The following is a 20,879-nucleotide window of genomic DNA, read 5'->3' on the forward strand; positions in this document are numbered from 1 at the left end:
ATTCCTTCTACTCCTATTTTGTTGAGAACTTTTGATCATGAAAGCATGTTGAATGTTGTCAGATGCTTTTTCTGAATCTATTATGATCATCATATGACTTTTGTCCTTCATTCTGTTGATATGGTGAATCACATTAATAGATTTGTGTGTGTTGAAGGATTCCAGCAATAAACCTCACTTGATCATGATGAACGACCTTTTTAATGTACGGTTGAATACAGTTTGCTAATATTTTTGCATCTACGTTCATCAGGTATATTGGCTTTTAGTTTTTCTTTCTTGTAGTGTCTTTGTCTGGATTTGGTATCAAGGTAATAATGCTGGCCTCATAAAGTGAGTTTGGAAGTATTCCTTCCCCTTCGATTTTTTTGGAAGAATTTGAGAAGGATTAGTATTAGTTCTTTTTCAAATGTTTGGTAGAAATCAGACATGAAGCCACCTGGTCCTAGGCTTTTCTTCTTTTTTTTTTTTTTTTTTTTTTTTTTTGTCTTTTTCGTGACCAGCACTCAGCCAGTGAGCGCACCGGTCACTCCTATACGGGATCCGAACCCGCAGCGAGTCGCCGCGCTCCCAGCGCAGCACTCCACCAAGTGCGCCACGGGCTCGGCCCCTAGGCTTTTCTTCGATGGGAGACTTTTTATTCCTGATTCAGTCTCCTTACTCGTTATTGGTCTGTTCAGGTTATTGATTTCTTTATAATTCAGTCTTGGTAGGTTATATGTTTATACGAATTCATCCATTTCTTCTAGGTTATCCAATTTGTTGGTATATAATTGTTCATAGTAGTCTGTTATGATCCTTTGTACTTCCTTGTTATTAGTTGTAATGTCTCCTCTTTCATTTCCAATTTTATTTATTTGAGTCTTCTCTCTTTTTTTTTCTTAGTCTAGCTAAAGGTTTGTCAATTTTGTTTAGCTTTTCAAAAAACCAACTCAGCTTCATTGATCTTTTTTTGTTGTTTTTCTAGTCTCTATTTTATTTATTTCTGCTCTGAACTTTGTTCTTTGCTTCCTTCTCCTAACTTTGGGTTGTTTGTTGTTTTTATAGTTCTTTGAGATGTAATGTTAGGTCATTTATTTGATACCTTTCTTCTTTTTTTTATGTAGGCATTTAATGCTATAAACTTCCCTCTTAGAACTGCTTTTGCTGCATCACAAAAGGTTTGGTATATTGTGTTTCCATTTTCCTTTGTCTCAAGATATCTTTTAATTTCCCTTTTAATTTCTTATTTGACCCAGTAGTTGTTCAGAGTGTATAGTTTAATTTCCACTTATTTGTGAATTTTCCATGATTCCTCCTGTTATTTTTAATTTCATACCATTGCAGCCGGAAAAAACACTTTTCAGTCTTCAAATTTGTTAAGACTTGATTTGTGGCCTAACACATGATCTGTCCTGGAGAATGTTCCATATTCACTTGAGAAGAATGTGTATTCTGTTGCTTTTGGGTGGAATATTCTATATATGTCTGTTAGCTCTACTTGATCTAAAGGGTTGTTCAAGTCCAATATTCCCTTACTGGTTTTTTGTCTGGATGATCTATTATTGAAAGTGGGGTATTAAAATCTCCTACTATTATTGTGTTATAGTGTATGTCTCCCTTCGAATCTCTTAATGTTTTCTTCAGGCATTTAGGTGTTCTGATGTTGGGTGCATATATATTTACAGTTATTATGTCCTCTTGATGAATTGACCCCTTTATTACTATAATGACCCTTCTTGGTCTCTTTACAGTTTTAATCTAAAGTCTATTTTGTCTAATATATGTATAGCTACTCATTAATTTTTTTGGTTTCCATTTGCGTGAAATATATTTTTTATCCCTTTACTTTTAGTCTATGAATGTCCTTTAGGGTGAAGTGAGTCTCTGTATGCAGCATATAGTTGATTCTTGATTTTTTTTTTATATATGCAGCCACTCTGTGCCTTTTGATTCAAGAATTTATCCATTTACATTCAAAGTCATTATTGATAAGTAAGGACTTATTAGTGTCATTTTGTTCATTGTTTTCTGGTTGTTTTATAGTTTTATAGATCCTTTGGGGGTAATTTTTTGTTTTTTGTTTTTCCTCTCTTATTTTCTTCCTTTGTGGTTTGATGAATTTTTGTAGTGGTATACTTTCAGTCTTTTTTTTTTTTTTTTTTTTTTTTTTTTTGTCTTTTCTATATCTACTATATGGGGTTTTGCTTCATGGTTACCATGAGGCTTACACAAAACTTCTTATACTTATAACATGCTATTTTAATCTGATAATTTAATTTTGTTTGCATGCACAAGCCCTACTCTTTTGCACCTTCTCCCAGGTGAAAAAGTAATGATGTGCCCAGATACACTTCTCCACCATTGTATAAAAACACCTTTGAGGCTCATGATCTGGTTTTACCATGCTATACCCTGCTCATGATATCCTCTCCCGACCACCTGGTTGGTCCACTTTTTTCTTCAGAGACTGTGGTTCCTGGTCCAGTGTTGCCCAACCATCAAGATGCTAACTCCAGTGTTTACATAGACAGTTTATCCAAACGAGATAAACTCTCAGTTCTTTGCACTCTTTTATATCAACCATCTGTTTCCAGGAAAATATCCTGGATTTTGCTATGCTGCTTAACCTTTGAGATCTTAAATTCGGTATCTTCCATTTTTACTGTAACTTGGGTACTCCCATTTTACTTTTTCATTGAGTTTAGGAGACTATAGATTCTCTTCCGATGTAGAATAAATTGCTCTGCCCACTTTATATATCCCATTTCTTCCTACCTCTGTAAGGATCTTGCTCTCTATATACAAGGGCACTTCAAGAAGTTTATGGAAAGATTCATATTATCTTTTAATTTTATTTTTCCACAAACTTTTTGAAGTATCCTTGTATCTTTTAACAATTAATTGAAAAAATCAGCTTCACGTAGAATCATTAAAAAAGATAAATTTCTTAAATATTATAGTCAAACTTAAGTGTATATTTATTCCTAAATTTTTTGATCTAAGACCAAGACCTTTTTGTTAAGTATGAACAACATGGGCCTAGCCCGTGTTGGCATTCCTCACTAACCTTCTTGCATAAACTACACCTGGAATGCATCATCTTTGACTTTCAATTTTGGTTTCCTTAAAGTAGAACAAGAATTTAAAAATATACATAAGCAATCTAAATTTGGAAGCCTTTTGTATCTTCACAATTCTTTTTTTCCCAAACTTTTATAGTGACAAGTTTTTGGAAGGGTTGATTTTTTTAGTAACTGTCTCTTTTTAAGAATTTCCAAAGTTTTTTTTTACCTCTCCCAGAAATACTCATTTTGCATACATTTAAGCAGTCAAATATTTAAGTTACGCTAAAATAAGTGTAACAGGCATAAACAGGTTTTGGAATAGACTTACCCCTTGGTTAGTATATAACTACTGGTAAAAGAAGAAATGTGAAATATATTAGAAAATAGTCTGCCACCTTGAGTATAAGCATCAACCAGTATGTTTCATGTAAGAGAGACATCAGTTACTGTGGAGTGGCAGTTGGGGAGATCAGCATTCATGTCTCTCCTGTCTCAAAAAATGTGTCTCTTCCATGCCTCAGCCACTTCCAGCTACACTGATTTGGCTCTCCTTATTTTTACAGTGTAATCTATAGGGAATTGCTTAGGTACACTCTCTCCAGTCCTTTACCACCTTCTCACTCACTCCTCAGTCTTTGTAATCTGACCTACACTTCTACTGCTGTACTGGCATTGCTCTTGACAGAGTCATCGGTGACATTCCTGTTGTTAAATTCAACAGAGACTATTTGGTCTTTCTTGACTTACGAACAACATTTGATGCTGTTGTGCACCGCCTCCCCCTTCCACTGCTTATTTTTCACAACTTCTTAGAACCCATCTTGGCCTGATTTTCCTTCTACCTCGCTGATTATACTAAAGTTTCAAGCCTGGATGTTTTTTTCTTCTCCCTCTGCAGACTCCCTTGGGTCAGTTCAACTACTTCTGTAGGTATAATTACCATTTAATATTAATAAATTCCACTTGCATGTGCCATAGCCACTTTAAACTTGGCATATCCAAAGTCAGGCTTCTCTTTTCTCCCCAAAGCCTCCTCTCCTTCTGTGTTCACTATATCAGTGAACGGCACCACCACCCATCCATCCAGTTCCAAGACAGAAACCTGGACATCATCCTTGACTCTCACCTCGGCCCCTGTATGGCCACTCAGTACCAAGCCATATTGATTCTACCTCCTGAATATCTTTTAAATCACTCCAATTCCCCCTATGTTCATATATCTTAATTGTATGCCCCAATTATGGTAACAGCTTTCTTCTAGAATAATCTCTCTTTTACAAACCTTTCAACTCACTGTAATTTGAGTGATTTCTTTAAAAGGCAAATCTTATCACATCTCTCACCTGATTAAAACCCTTCAATGGCTCTCCCATTGACTACAGAATAAAGTTGAATGCTTTAATGATTCCCAAGATTCTTCATTTTCTAGTCCCTCTTTCTCCTTGTTACAGCCTTTGGCCTTTGGCCTTTGGATAATTCCTACACATTGTTTAGATCTTGGCTTGCTCCTTCCTCCTTCTAGAAAATTTTCCTTGACACCTTCCCCCTCTCCAACACCAGAATGGATGCCCCTTCTGTGGTTTTTAAGAGTTCCCTGTGCTTACCCCTATCATAGCATTCATCTCAGTGTAGCATCATTGCCTGTTTATCTGTTTTGTCTTCTCCACTATATTAGAATAACAGGGTCACAGTCAGTTGGCCATTGCATCCCCAGTGCCTATCACAGTCATATAGTATAGTATATGTTTATAAATGATTGTTGAGTGAATGACCTTAAACAAGTCACTTAACTTCTCTGAACCTCAGTTGCCTCATCTATTAAAAGGGAATAATGCCCTGCCTAACTTATAAGGTTGTTTCTGTGTCCTGTAAGATAAGAGAAGTGAGGTTTAGCATAGTGGTTAAGTGGTTAAGAGTGTGGGTTCTGGATCTATACTGTCTGGTTTTTAATCCTAGCTCCCACCATAAAACTAGCTGCATGGCCTTGACCAAGTTACTTAACTTTTCTGTGTTTTAGTTTTCTCTTCAGTAAAATGAGAATAACCACAGTGTGTAACACATAGGATTGTTGGAGGACTGAGTGAGTTACTATGCGGAAAGCATTTGAATAATACCTAAACACATAATAAATGTTAGCTATTAAATATAACATATTTTATTTATAACTCTAAAATTATATATATATATATATATGTATCATATACATATAGAGAGGGGGAAAGACACACACAGCATCAGTATTATTAGCTTGAATGTTTTAAGGGAGTAAGGGATTGGTATCATTATTCTTAACAATTTCTGTTTTCTTTTAGAGTAATACCATAGCTATACCAGAACTTATTTTCCAAGTCTTAAATTCAAATAATCATTCTTGATTTGTATGAAATTTTCATTTTAAAAATTGGTGTTTGGTGTAAAAAAAAAGAATTCTGAAAATGTTTCCTTGCTAAATCTGCAAAATATTTTTGAGTCTATAAACATAGTAGGTGGAAGTTAGCACAGGAAAAATATGAAAATCAGAGCAATTACAGGTTTAATTTATAAAGGACAGGTATTATGTCTCCAACACCTAACTTTGTTTTTCTGTGATTTAATTTAATAAACAGTTCAGTGTTTGGAAAGTATGAATTCCGTTAAAATTATAACTATATAAGAAAAATAGAAAATACAAGGGCATTTTGTTTTGTGATATGTGTTCACCTGAGAGAGTTGCTCAGTTTTTTGAAATTTTCTTTTTAATTTAAAATTTAATTTTATAATACATATTTGTATGTTGACTTTGGATCCACAGAAATCCCTAATTTTTTACTCTTTTTCTGATTCTTTTTAGAGTTGGTGGTTCCAGGATTTTATTCAGGATGACATTAGGAAGAGAAGTGATACCTCCCCTTCAGGCAATGTCTTCCTGTACTGCTGCGGGCAGAAATGTTTTAAGATGGGATCTTTCACCAGAGCAAATTAAAACAAGAACTGAGGAGCTCATTGTGCAGACCAAACAGGTGTATGATGCCATTGGAATGCTCAGTGTTGAGGAAGTAACTTATGAAAACTGTTTGCAGGCACTGGCAGATGTAGAAGTGAAGTATATAGGTGGGTATGATGCAAAAGCTCAAAAATATTTGATTTTGTGGACATCTTCAGTCATTTTATGCTTTTTATCTTGGCAGATTGATTTTTACGTGACTTAGAATTAAATTACCTAAAATTTTAAAATGTTATTATGTTGGCAAAGTTGCTATAAAATGTACACTGTCATTACACTGCTGTTTGGAGAGCATTTTGACAATATACATCAAAACTTTCAAGAAGTTTGTACCCTAACCAAGTAATTCCACATCTAGGAGTTTATTCTAAGGAAATAATCAGACACAGCAAAAATTCATATATTAATTTATGTATAAATAAGCACTCTTTACTGTAGCAAAGGCCTAGAAACAACCTCTTAATTTCAACCAATAGAACAGCTAAATAAGGGCCAGCCTGTGGCTCACTTAGGAGAGTGTGGTGCTGACAACACCAACTCAAGGGTTAAGATCCTAAGATCCCCTTACCAGTCATTGTTTTAAGAAAAAAAAAAAGGAATGGTTAAATAAATTATGAAACATTCATCCTCTAACACTGTGTAGCCATTAAAATCATGTTTAGAAGCAGTATATAAGAGAAAAGGACACAGAAGGAAAACTGGAAGAAAACTAATTTTAATAGTGGTTACATTAGTAAGGTTTCTCCAGAGAAACAGAACCAGTAGGATGTGTGTGTGTGTGTGTGTGTGTGTGTGTGTGTAGAGAGATTGTTTGATTGATTGATTGATTGATTGATTGATTGATTATAGGGAATTGGCTCACATAATTATGGAGGCTGACAAGTCCAAAATCTGCAGTGTGGGCTGGCAGGCTCAAGATCCACGAGAACTGATGTTCCAGTTCCAGTCCGAAGGCCAGGAGGCTGGAGACCCAGAAAAGCCAATGGTGCAGATGAAATTTTAAGGCAGTCTGCTCCATAATTCTCCCTTGCTCAGGAAGGCTGGTCTTTTTGTTCTATTCAGGCCCTCAACTGATTGGTTGAGACCCACTCACATTGTGGAGGGCAATCTACTTTCCTCTAAGTTCACTGATTTAAATGTTAATCTCATCAAAAAGCACCCTCCAAATTAACCCATATAATTAACCATGATGATGATTAATATCTTGGGCAGTGGGTTTACAGTTGATTTTTACTGGTCTTTTTATGCATGTCTCCATTTTCCATATTTTCTACACTGAACTTACATTATTTTTACAATTTACTAGACCCTTTGAGTTAAAAGGAATGAAGACTCACTTTAGTTACCTTTAAATGTTGGACATATTTTGTGAGACAATTATGACTAAACAACCTTGGCTGTGTATCCAGGCTTCATAAGAGCATAAGATAGCTGCAGAGCATCATAAACATTTGTATGCATTTCTGGAATTTGGATGGTTGTCAGGATCCAGCATAGGCCTAGACTTGGTCATCTGTTTCCCACCACTAACCCTTCATCACCAAGAGTTCCCTACCCTATGTTCCACTGTAATAAGGACTTGTCTGTTTTCTATTATCACTACTTTTGTTTCAGTTTCTGTTCCTGTTACCAACTACTCCACTCTCATTTATGGCCACTAAATCTTGCTACAAGTGTTAAGTTTAAGCTTCTCAAAAAAAGGATCTGGTTGGTTTCATTAGTCAAAGTCAAAGGGATGGAGTTGGTTCCTATTCGGCAAAGGCTTTCCAGCAGGCAGCTTCATAGGTGTGGTTTGTCCTTTGTTCAGGTGCTCACTTCTTCATCAAATTACAGCCAAGATGGTGCCTGCCCAGTAACTTACACATTCGACAGTGGGGGGAAAAAAACAAATTCTCTTCTAAAGAGTTATTTTTAAATCTGTTTTCTCCCCAATAATATATCTTTTAAACATACTTTTAGGCTGGTGACATTTGTTCTTGCTCTTGCATAAATTTGTCTTGTTCGTTAATGATAAAAAATTTTTGAGTTGGGGAATAGATCTCTTGAAAACTAACTTTCTCTTATCTGTGCATGTTCTCAGAGTTCATTATGTTTCCTGCAGTAGCTGTTAAAACCTTGTTTGTCTAGTGTCAGGTACTGGGCATCAGCACTGTTTATAGCTGGGCAGTGAGAGCATAAGTCTGGTTCCAAGTCTTTGTGGCAAAATAAGGAAGGAAATGGTTTAGCATTACTGTTTGTTTAAGAATATGTTTCCAGTTTTAGGCGCTTGCGTTTTATTTTGCTCATTTAAGTTCTTGAGCAATTTTGATTTCTTCTTAATATCTTTTTGAGCTAACTTTTTTAAGTAAGTAGAAATTGCAATTATATAGTTAACTATATCACTTAAGTATTAAATTTTAAATCTTCTATTCCATTCTTTCCTTAACCAATAGACATAAAATTATCCGTTGAATCAAATCCTAAAAGCGTAGTTACATAATTTGGTTTCTTAACAATATACATATGTATGTAATGTATTCTGATATTTGTGGTAGATTTTTTTAGCAACTTTATTTGTAACAGTGTTTTATGAGGACAATGTGATATGAGTGAGGCAGTACAATTTCTTGGTATGTAAATGATAGCTCTACTGTCTTCTATATATCACGTTTGTAAATTTTACCAGTTTACAATACCTTCAAAATAGTGAAGATAATAAAAATGTATTCACCATCACAGCATAGCCACAACCATCATTATAAACCATACTCATTTTCATTCTATAGTACTGGTTATTTCACTGACATCAGAGATTTTTGCCCAATTAAAATCAAAATACAAATGTCTGGGAAAACCCAAGAACCAACTTTAATATGTGAAGATTAGAACAGACTAAATTGCCATCATCCTTTAACAGGAATATCCCCCAATATCTAGCTGCTTACTGGATGTTTCCACTTAGATTTCTGAGAATCCTCTGAAACTGTGTGGAATGTCTTATGTTTATATGCATATGTGCATTTGGGATAGGGTCCATAACTTTGATTAGATTCTCTGAGAGGAATCTGTAGTTTTTAAAAAGGTTAAGAAGTTCTTTTCTAAACACATCCCATTCCACTATGTTGGTCTGCGTGTTTCTTGAACGTTCTTTGTCTCTGCCAGTCCCCATGCTTGTAGTCTATTTTTCCAGCCACTTACTGAGCCCCTCATCCTCTTAGGTCCAACATTCTCCATGACATGTTGCCTAGCACTCCGGCCCTTGATAGCCGCTGCCTCTGAATTAGTATCCCATTCCTTTGACAACCAACATGCTCTGTCCTGTATTGTTGTTTATCTTTTTATGTACCCAATCCTCTCCATCCCAGGTCAGAAGATGCCTCATTACAGGCACCATATCTTTATCTCCCTACATTCCCAGTTAACAAATTACACCCTAAACATACTTTGAAAAGTGCTCAGTGTACATCCTTATTGTTCATAATGATGCCAACTCGAACAGCCAAGTGCTGCATTAGATACTATTTCTTGATAGACATAGGGACCTTTACAGAAAGCGTAAAATGAAAAACTTATACCAACACAATCATTCATCCAGGTAGGAGATATTTGGCTTAATACTAATTTGACAAGTCCTATAGTAGTCATAGTTTTTTTCTCTATCAACAGTGGAAAGGACCATGCTAGACTTTCCTCAGCACGTATCCTCTGACAAAGAAGTACGGGCAGCAAGTACAGAAGCAGATAAAAGACTTTCTCGTTTTGATATTGAGATGAGCATGAGAGAAGATATATTTCAAAGAATTGTTCATTTACAGGTAAATGGTGTTATAAATCCCTTTAAAAGGGATGGGAGGGGGGGCCTACAACAAAAAAGTAAGAACCATTGGCCAGCAGTAAGTATTGAATTTTCCTAGATTATGTTTACCATGATTATAATAATGGGTGAAGCATAACAGTACTATATAATGTTATATTACATCATTGAGGTTATGTTGAACTGCTAATTCCATTCACTTGAAATTAAAGTCCAAGTGTAGAAGAGTGCACATCTGTAAATCTAACCCTTTTAACCATCATGAGTTTGATGGTTCAATGTAAAATCCTCTTTGAATTTTCAGAATTTTGCAAGATTTATATTAGACTAAATCAATTAGAAGCAAATGAAATCAAGTTATTTGTCTGTAAATATTTTATGGTTTGGGCCATAATATTGATGACATATGTTGAGGCTGCATGCCAGAGTCATTCCTGTCCGTCATCCTTACGTTTTTCAGGACTCATGGAAATTATGGATAATGAGTGCTCTAAGTGGGTCTGTCTTAAATGTTTTGGATCTTTTTATCACCACTGTTGATTTGCCTCCTAGCGTTTTCAATTGCAACCTTGCTTTAAGTTTTATTTTCATGACACCCCAATAATTGTTTGAAAACAACCAATGTTTTACAATCCTAGACATTTTTTGCTTAATTTTGCATGTTTCTTACTGCAAAACTTCAAAAATTTTTGTTCCTTTTTAGCAAATTATGACAAGTCAAAATAAAACATTTTAAATGAAATTGCTTTGTAACTCATAACTGATTATAGGATATATAATCCAGACTTTAGTTACATAAGATGTACATGCTATTTATTTCTTCGTGTCAGACAAGCAATTTTCACCCTATAATTGGTAATATATATGGTTCATAAGAGTTCATCTTTGGCACTATAAAAATAATACAAATTTGCTAGCTGAATTGTTTGTTCTCTTTTCTCCTTTTGGCTACAGTTGTTATTCTGTGTGACTTGAATCATGACGTTTATAGTCTTCTGGTTTTATTTCATCCCAAAATAATCTAATCTTTCTAGCTCTATATTTTATATGTATTTTAGAATTTTTTTGCTAGAATTTCTAATTTCCTTTGATCAACCCTGTTTTCATTGTGACTTCTAAGTTCTCATTTGGAATAATGTTTTTGTTACTATTCCACCTTCTCTGATTCTTATGAATGTTATTAAGATATGTAAGATTGGTTACTTTAGATTTCCTTGTCATACTTTTAAATTTTGGGAAATATATTTGAGAACAAATTGCTGCCTGTAGAGTAGATTAGCACACCATAGTAAGCTCATAAACATCAATGTAGTCATCATATTTGTGTATTCATTTGGGCTGGTTCATTTTAGGGTTTTATTGTAGCAATTTAAGGTAGTTTTAGATTTGGTTTCATAATTTTTCCTCTCATAAATGTAGATTCTTGTGCCAACCTTTTTAGGGTCTACTACAATGTCTGTTAAGACTACCTCAGAATAATAAAAAATAACTTTTTTGTTTCTTTTTGCACTGAAGCTCATTAGGTAAATTTATGTATACCTTTAAACACCTTCCTTGCAAATAGTTATGTTTATTTAGGTAGTATTTTTAAAAATCTAGAATTATCTGTATCAGTTTTCTGCTAGAGCTGGACACTTTAATAAATGGTAAATCTCATCCCATTCATACCTAAAGGACAAAATTAGATATAATCCAAATATTCTGTTTATTTTTCTCTATAATAGTGTAAGTGAAATAGGACAACCATGATGTAACACATAAAGCTTAATTAAGCTGGATAAATAGGATGTTAAATTAATATGAAATCAGCAATTTTAGGCATACTGTACTGAGGGTGTTCTGAATAATATTGAGTTCCCAAGATACCACCAATGTAGACAATAATCAAATATAATATTACTCAAATTGGATATAAAATTCTATTTTAGCTCTCGTGTCATTTTCACTTAGGATTAATTAGTAGAAATGTGAAATTACTTTTCAGAGTTCTTTTTGCAAATCTGTGCTCAATAAGGGTTCCAGCTATCTAATGATACATGACATATTACCCTAAAACTTAGTGGCCAGAAATAGCAAGAATCATTTTATTTTCTCTCACAGTTTCTGGGGATCAGGAATTCAGGAAGGAATCAGTCGGGCAGTTGTGACTTGGAGCCTTACATGTGGTTTCTGGCAGTGGTGGCTGGGGTAAAAGTGGGTAGGAGCTAACGAGGCATCTCTCTTTTTTTGTGTAGTCTCAGAATATCTTAGTCTGCTTGGGCTGCCATAACAAAATCCCATAGACAGGGTGGTTCAAACAACAAAAATTTATTTTTTCCCAGTTGTGGAGGCTGAAGTTTGAGATCAGATTGCCAACATGGTTGGGTTCTTGTGAGAGCTCTCTTCCTGCCTTGCAGACAGCCCCTTCTCGCTGATATGCACATGGCCTTTCATCAGTGCATGTGCAGGGAGAAAGAGAGAGATCTCCTACTCTTCTTAAAAGGCCACCAATCCTGTCCGATTAGGACCTCACCCTTCTGTCTTCATTTAACCTTAATTACCTCCGAAAAGTCCTATCTCCAAATAGAGTCACATTGGGGGTTAGGGCTTCAACAAATGAGAGGATGCAATTCATTCCATAGCACAGGGCATCTCTGTGTAGTCCCTTCATGTGGGTTAATTGGGGCTTCCTGGCAGCATGGCAGCACCAAGTGGTAGGACTTTCATGGATACTCAGGGTTCCGGCAAACCACACAAGCTGCTTTGCATTTTCTGACCTGTCTCAGAAGTCACATAGCATCACTTCTGCCATACTGTGTTAGCTGACCAGTCACCGCTATATGCGCATATTCAAGGAACACCACATCTCAGTCTGGGGAATATCAATTAATTTGCACTCATGTTTCAAAACCTCCAAAATAAGTAATTTGTTGACTAAATGTATGGAAGAAATTATAGTAGAGCATAAGACTAACCAATCTTCCTCCCTCCCTCCAAATGTGTGGCTAGTAACACTCCCTTACATTTATACAACAATAGAGCTATCTAATGTAACACTTATACCAACCTTATGAGGTAGCCCTTTTTATAAGGGGAGAAACTGAAGCTCAGAAATGCTAACTTTCCAAGAGCAAAAGAACTGGTTAGTAAGTGCTTGTCAGAAACCATATAAACTTTACATTAAAACCCTCAAGGGAGGGGGGTGTCATGTTTGATTGTATTTTGCACCTCTGGCAAAGTGCCTGGTACAAAGTAAGCATTCAGTAAATGTTCATCAAACTAAGGTGGGAGATCCAGAAGATAGGCCTTCAGTATTGGTGCTGGAACATGAGTAATCCAAGTGAAAAAAAAAAAAAAATTGGATCTCCTTCTCACAACCGAAATGAAAGACAATTCCTAATGGATTCAAGTCTTAAAAGACTAAAGTTTAAAGCTTCTAGAAGTTTATATACAGGACTACATCCCCATGACATCTAGGCAGAGTATAGTTCTTAAACAAGACACAAAAAGTGCTAACTTTCAAATATAAACCTAATAAACTTGACTACATCAAAAAGAAAACTTTTTATTTAAAAAAATGAAAATCAAATACTGAGAAAAGAAATTTGTAAAACATTAAACTAGGAAAGCATTCTAGGATATATGAAGAACTACTGCAATCAATAGCAAAGAAACACCCCAATAGAAAAACGGGCCAATGACATGAAGAGATATTTCAAAAGAAACATAAATGGCAATTAAACATATGAAAAGATGCTCAATCTCATTAGTAACTAGGGAAAGGCAAATGAAGACCATCATAAGTTACCATTTTTCATTCATGAGATTGACAAAAATTAAGTATTATGATGCCAAATGTCTTTGTGGATATGGATCAACAGGAATGTTCATTCACTACTAGTAAGAGTGTAATTGATTAAAAATAATGATTAAGTTGGAGAAAAACCTATTGCTATAAAGCTGGATTTTACATTTTACATAACCTAGTACATCTTCCCTGTCCCCACCTCAGTATTTACCTAGAGATACTTCTGCATTTGTGCAAAGGTGAAATTGGACAGTTGTTCATAGCAACATTATAACAGCAAAACACTGAAACAAACCAGATTTCCATCAGCAAGAAAATGCATCACTAAATTGTGGTACATTTATGCAATGGAATATTTTATAGCATTGAAATAAATATATAAACTATAGCAACATGGAACAATATGGCTGAATGTTAGTAATAATAAAAGAAAGAAATTGCAGAATGCTGCATACAACATGGTATCATTTTATAAAGCTCAAAAAGAAGCAAAACTCAACAACATATTTATAGGAGGTTGCTATGGTTTGGATGTTTGTCCCCTCCAAAACTCATGTTGAAATTTGATCCCCAATGTGGCAGTGTTTGGAGGTGGCCTAGTGGGAAGTGTTTGGGTCATATGGGCGTATCCTTCATAAATATATTAATGCCCTCCCTCAGGTGTGAGTAAGTTCTCACTCTACTATTTCCTGCAAGAGCTGGTTGTTAAAAAGAGCCTGGCACCTCCCCTCTCTCTGTCTTGCTTCCTCTCCCGCCATGTGATCTCTTTGCATAATTGGGCTCCCCTTCTATTTTCCACCATGAGTGGAAGCAACCTGAGGTTCTTGCCACATGCAGCTACCCAGTCTTGGACTTCCAGCCACCAGACTCATGATCTAAATAAACCCCTTTTCTTATAAAATATCTAGTCTCAGGTATTCTGTTATAGCAACACAAAATAGACTAAGACAGTGGTAAAACTGGAAAAAACATTTATCACAAAATTCAAGAGAATAATCATCTTTTGCACAGGTTACCTGTTGAGTAAATAAGTACAACAGTGTTATTGATATCCTGTTTTATAACTTGAAGAATGTGAGCTGAGTGGTTAACTCAGTTGGTTAGAGCACGTGTTATAAAACCAAGGTCTGGGCCGAGCCCGTGGTGCACTTGGTAGAGTGCTGCGCTGGCAGCGCGGCGACGCTCCCGCCGCGGGTTCGGATCCTATATAGGTGCACTGTCACGAAAAAAAAAATAAATAAATAAAATAAATAAAATAAAATAAAATAAAATAAAATAAAATACCCACTTCCATAAAAAAATAAATAAATAAAACCAAGGTCAAGGGTCGGATCCTGTTCCGGCCAGCTGCCAAATAAGTTGAAGGGTGGATTTAATTTTTCTTCATAACTTACATATATAGTTATATTTGTAGATATCAAATATTACAAATTGAATATATTAAATGTATCCTAAATTCCACCAAAAGAAAAAAGAAGAAGCAATGAAAAGGATTTCCTCATCCCTTTAGCTAAAAAATGGCCAAGTATCAAAAGCCAGCAATTATGACCAGAGGTTTTGGTATTTTTCAGTCTTGACAGAGCCTTCTCAAGCATTGGCTAAAGAGCCACCAGAGATCAGAGAAGGTTTATACATGCTCTTTCCAGCCATATTGGTATGAGAAATACAGTGTCTTCATGTTAAAACATTCAGGCATATTTTATTCCAGTGGCCTGCTAAGTAATAAATGCACAAGAAGAATTGTTTAGTGAAATTGAGGCTGAATTATGCAAACTAAATTTGAGAAATACAATCATCTATTGTAATATCGTTTATATTTTTTCAGAGCTATGGGCTTTCGTCTTGCCAATTTATCTTAGAGAATCAGTGATTTAAATGGGAAAGTTTTAATGTTGCAGTGCAAATAGGTCATGGGATTAAATATAGATGCTTTTAAGCATTATGTAATCTCTCCTACTCAACCAGCCATGGAAACCCAATGCAAAATTAAAATACAAGAACCAGTGCCTTTAAACTATAACTAAAACAAAACAAAACAAAAGTTCAAAATTTATAATTTAATTGCCTTAATGACCATGCCTTCTTGATTTCGAAATATATGCCTAGGCATTGGTCATAACCAATACTACTGAAACTTTTAACGTTGTTGGGCTCTTAATTGCCTAGAGATCCAGATATAAAGCATTGCTACCTTGGCTTAGTTTCCCCATTGGCCAGGCACCCCTCCTTAGTGCCACTCTTTTGTCCAAGTCCTTACCTCTTTTTCATACATATCATTATATGATATTGACATTACCTGTTAATATATCCTTTTTTTCCTTCATACGACTTAAAGCTTCTTAAGGATATTTATCTTTTTTCCCCTAGTGCCTGGCATAAGTAGGAGTTCATTAAACATATGTTGAATGGAACTGAACTGGCCTCAATTAAAATGTGTTCTTCATGCAGTGTGGGGCTCCACTTTAGTGTCCTCACACTGTGGCTCACACAAAAGCAGAATTTTGTGATGGCATATTGAATTAGTAGTCAGCAAGTAGGCCTCTTTGCATCCCTCTAGCCCAGGAATGCTGGCAGCTTGGCAGCTGCCTAAGAATGTCCTTTTTATTAGTATTAGGATAAAAAACCTAATAGTAAATGTCATGGACTAGGACAAAAAAAAAGAAGAAAAATAGGACTCAACTGCAAATATAATACAATTGAGTAATTTCTCTGTTTTAGCTTTTGAAATAGGCTCCAATAATATACTCTGACGTCTTATATTTCCTTAGCCAATTCAAAGTTTATGAATCGTTTTTAAAATGATATTCAAAGGAATATACTGTCTTAATTTTCAGAGTTCTTTTAACAGCATTGTGATTTCTGCTTTGTATACTCAGCGTGCACAATACAGAAATCCCATTGAAATAATTTTTTATTTACATATTTTAGAAACTGGAAATATGAAGGTCTTATGAAGAAAAGGACAAAGTCATAGGACGGAAGGTGGGGAGGATTTGGAGGAAATTTTTAAGATTTTTCTCATTTTTTTATATGAAATTTCAAAGAATGATAATGAATTAAGGATAGCAATGTGGTAGTATGGCAGACACATTGAGAAAAGCACTAAGCTAAGAATTTGAAGAATTTATTTCTCTACCATTTTTACCATTAGAAAGGTGTATGATCTTAGGAAGATCATTTAACTTCAGTCCTCTTGTCTGTAAAATGAGTATATAAGCACACCTGTGTGCGTGTGAGAGACAAAGCACTCTCTTTGTAAACAGCTCTTTTTTACAGGAGGATGTTAGGGGGAAACTAAATCTTATCACCACAGGGATTAAAATAAGGGCCCCTACTGTGAGGTTATATAATTTTTTAAATTAGTTCAGAGAACTTTAGTCCTCCCCCTTTGAAGAGGAGAAACTTCACCCAAAGAGCCTGAGGCCTGGTTCAGATTCAAGGGGAGAAGTTATTCAGGAAAGGAAGGTGCAATTACAGCAAAACAGTCTAAAGTGCTAGCTGATTCCTTCTGAGAAAATCCTTGGGAGGTAATTCTGACCTTGCCTGGGCATTATAAAGGAGAATATTATTATGATCAGCTCTGGAACAGGAATGTGCTTAAGAAGTATATTTTAGACGTGCCTTCCTCCTACCAGAGACCGGAGATTTCCCAAGACCTCAGAGTCTGACTGGCAACAGGTATCTGGTTATAGTCGAGGTTATGATTTTTGTGGTCAGTTAAATATTTCAGTATAGTTAATTAATTATATTTTAATTAGACCTAATTCAGGGCCGATTTTTCTTAGAATATCCTTCTACCTGTTTGCACTTGCATCACCTATTTGGGGAGTAAGTAATTATAGTTTTAATCTAGACCATGAATTTTGAGTATACATTCAGGCTTTCTGAAATAGCAGCCCTGCTACCTACACATATGGCAAATTCAAGCCTACCTAGTTTGATAGCCCATCCTCATCAAGCATAGCCATAGATTAGGGATTCTGCTTACGTCAGTGGGTGAGGCTTTGTGATGAGCCCCTGCCTAAGCTCAGGGCCAAATGTGGTCCAGGAACTCAAGTGCCCATGCAGCTGTCCAGCTGTGTGCATCAGCTTCCCACTGGCTCACTTCTTTGCTGGGATTGGCCCCTGCTCTGGATTGCAACCTGCTTACCTGGGTCCTTAACAATTTGTCCAGCTCTTGCCCGGTCCTTCTCACCAGGGACCCCTACCCCTAACCCCCACCCCTGCTACACATAGCTAGTACCTGGATTCTCCCCAGCCTTACAACTTGCATGCAGTATTGTACTGCCTAGAGACTCCTGTTGCCATGCCTCACACTTCAGTACAGACTTCCTGGCACTATTAAAGCCAGCCTAGATGAACCCAAGTTAATCACATCTGCACGAGCACTGTGATTTGAACTGCTGGCCATCCCTGCAGGAACCAGCCCATAGCCCAGTTATCTCCCTGGCCATTCTGGGTTTCTTCCTATTGCAGGCACCTTCTGATAGGATCCCAGTATGTGCCAGTACCAGCTAGGGAAGGTTTCAACTCCAGTCATGCCAGCTCACTCACAAAATTCTCCAGGGACACAAAAGGAGGTGATTATAGAAAAAGAAGTCTAACTCTGCCTCCACTAAGGATAAATTCAGAGGAAACTATGAGTAATGTGTGCACAGTGAGTGCTTTAGTACTGTTACACAACATTTTTATTGCTAGGCAAAGTGAGGTACAGTTTGCTGTATTAAGTGGTACCCCTAGTTAAAATATAACTATTTACCTGCTGCAACAAAATGCAAAACATTACTAAATTATTGCAGCATGAGCCTAGCACCAACAATCTAAATGCAGTTTCTAAAGCTAAACACAATCCTTTTACAGATCTAATTAGTGGGGAAATTAGGAATGCTTAGGAATGGACAGCCCAGGTCTTTCATGGACAGAATGTCCAACCAGTGGGAGGTCTGTAAAGCTCTGGAGACAGAAGTCTCTCATTCGCTTACCACCAAACTGAATCCATTATACCTGTTGAATCTGTCTGGAGTCCATTTCCTCCTGGGGACCACTAACTGGCCATCCAGATGTGCCATGTGTATTTTGCCACCTGCTTTGGGGAAACATCTGGTGTTTTTATTACCTTGCTGTGGCTGGGGGAATTTTCCATTCCCCTCTAGGGCCCTCTGTTCTTTTGAGTGAGCAAGTGTGTTGCTGCATACAGATTCAAATTTACCTTCCAGCTCTCCTTTTCTTGGTGCAGAGCTGACTCATTTTCCCCAGATACTTGTTCATATGCAGCTTGCTATAGTTCCTTGATCTCTTTTGGCAAAGGACAGCAAGGCATTTTTGAAGTGTTGGAATCCTCTTGCTGGGGTTTTATCCAGCTGTCCTTGTTTGGTACATTGGCAAAAGAGTCCCAGTCTGCATTTGTGTAGAATCTACCCATTATTTCTATTCCTGCCTTTCAAGTGGAACCAGGTTAGCAAATGATGGAAAATTAAATCCAGATGATTTGTGATAAGAAATATGTTTTGTGAAAAAGACCACTCAGTCATAAAGAATGCTCAGAATGAGATTATGCAAATGCTCCTGTTATCACACTTTAAAGTTGTACAGGCACTATTGATTCTGATGCAAGGCAAAGAAATTCTGGTTAGGTTTTTATTTATTTAATGTTTCTGTTTTGCACAAGCAGAAGCTCACTAAAGCATAAAAGAACTTAGGTCTTTAATAGGTCTGCCTCATAATCACCTGTGTGCTTCATAGCCCAACAGAGATGATGAATAAATTGGCCTTGGCCTCACAGTTTATAATTTACCGATGCACTGTTGAGACAGAAATGGTTGTCATGCTCTTTAATTCCAGGAAACCTGTGATCTAGAGAAGATAAAGCCTGAAGCTAAACGATACTTGGAAAAGTCAGTTAAAATGGGAAAGAGGAATGGGCTCCATCTTCCAGAACAAGTACAGAATGTGAGTTTACATTTCCTTTTCTTATTGGAAAAAAAGTCAATAAATAAAATACAACAAAAACCAGGAAATAAGGAAACACATGGGTTGTAATAAAACAACCCATAATACAAATACATTTACAATGTATTGGTATTCAGTGGTTTTAAGTTTTCCAACTCCTATTAACTTAATGGTGACTGACATACATCTGATAACTGTTCTTTATCCTGTCCAAGTTTTATTTATTTCATGTGCGTTGGGCTTATTTTCCCTGTTCTACTTTTACATTCTTTATAAACTAGTTCCAGGTCTTAATAGTTTATTTATAGTCTCACTCCTTTGGTCATACAGAGATAGGGCACTGGTACTAAAATCTTTATTGATGGAGAGTTTTAAAACTGGCACTTTGGAATGACACACTCTCTGATTAGTATATACCCCTTAAAGGAAGAGAGATTAGCTACTGAAAAGAGCTAATCTCTTTTTCTCAGACTTTTTCTAATGTCTAATGCTGGTCAAATCTTCCAGATTCAGAAGTAAACTTGGCTGCAGAATTAACCTCATTCTTCTTGGACAGGAAATATATTCCATGATTTATTTCCAGGTCATTGTGCTAGGCAGCAGAACTGGAAATAAGTTAGAAAGAAATCCAAACCAAGTGATGTCAGCATTATAGATATAACTGAAGGTAACACTGAGATTTGAGCACCTTTCCCCACCTACATTCCCTTTGATCACCTTGTATCCCCTTCATCCTAGTGAGAGGAGAAATGTGACTGATCTCACTTACCTGACCTTTTCCCTTCCTTTCAATTCTCAGTTCTGTTTGGGGGCATGAACACTGTGTTGTGTTTGGTTGCAGCCGACAAAACCGCATTTAAGCAATAGGAGAGATTCATTTGCTTGTATAACTGGAAGGTCCAGAGGTAGGTGGTTAGTTTGATCTAGACAGATGGTGGTGTCATTGGTCACCCACTCGATTTTATCTCTCTACTCTTTCTTCTTCAGTGTTAGTGTTATCCAAAGGCTGGCTTCCTTCCATTACTAAAATGGCTATAAATATAAATACCCATCATCCAGAAGGACATAGAGAGAAGCCCTCATCAAACCTCCTTCATGTCTTAATGCTCAAGAGTAGATCCTATGCCTAATCCTAAATCTCCCTTTAGTCAGGGGCATGCCAGGCCTGGATTTTCTGAACTGGTCACTACAGCAATGGGAATGGAATAATTATCTAACCAAGTAGTGGTCACACCCCTGGAGCTTCAGGTAGAATCAGGTCCTATCTGAACTACATGGCTGCTGGAGAGTGGGGCACAGGTGGGAAGGGAGTTAGGGTGA

The 20,879-nt window shown here is 36.4% G+C and overlaps 1 protein-coding gene across 1 annotated transcript in view; it reads left to right on the forward strand.

The window, feature by feature from the left end:
* The window catches only part of NLN (neurolysin), a 106,451-nt gene that overhangs the window by 34,701 nt on the left and 50,871 nt on the right, over positions 1 to 20,879 (forward strand). Inside the window, exons 2-4 of the mRNA XM_063086787.1 lie at positions 5,878 to 6,137; positions 9,676 to 9,824; positions 19,452 to 19,559. Of these exons, the coding sequence (XP_062942857.1) occupies positions 5,878 to 6,137; positions 9,676 to 9,824; positions 19,452 to 19,559 (517 nt within the window). The remainder of the gene's footprint in view (positions 1 to 5,877; positions 6,138 to 9,675; positions 9,825 to 19,451; positions 19,560 to 20,879) is intronic.

Source organism: Cynocephalus volans, chromosome 2, assembly GCF_027409185.1.
Source record: "Cynocephalus volans isolate mCynVol1 chromosome 2, mCynVol1.pri, whole genome shotgun sequence".
Taxonomy (NCBI): Eukaryota; Metazoa; Chordata; class Mammalia; order Dermoptera; family Cynocephalidae; genus Cynocephalus; species Cynocephalus volans.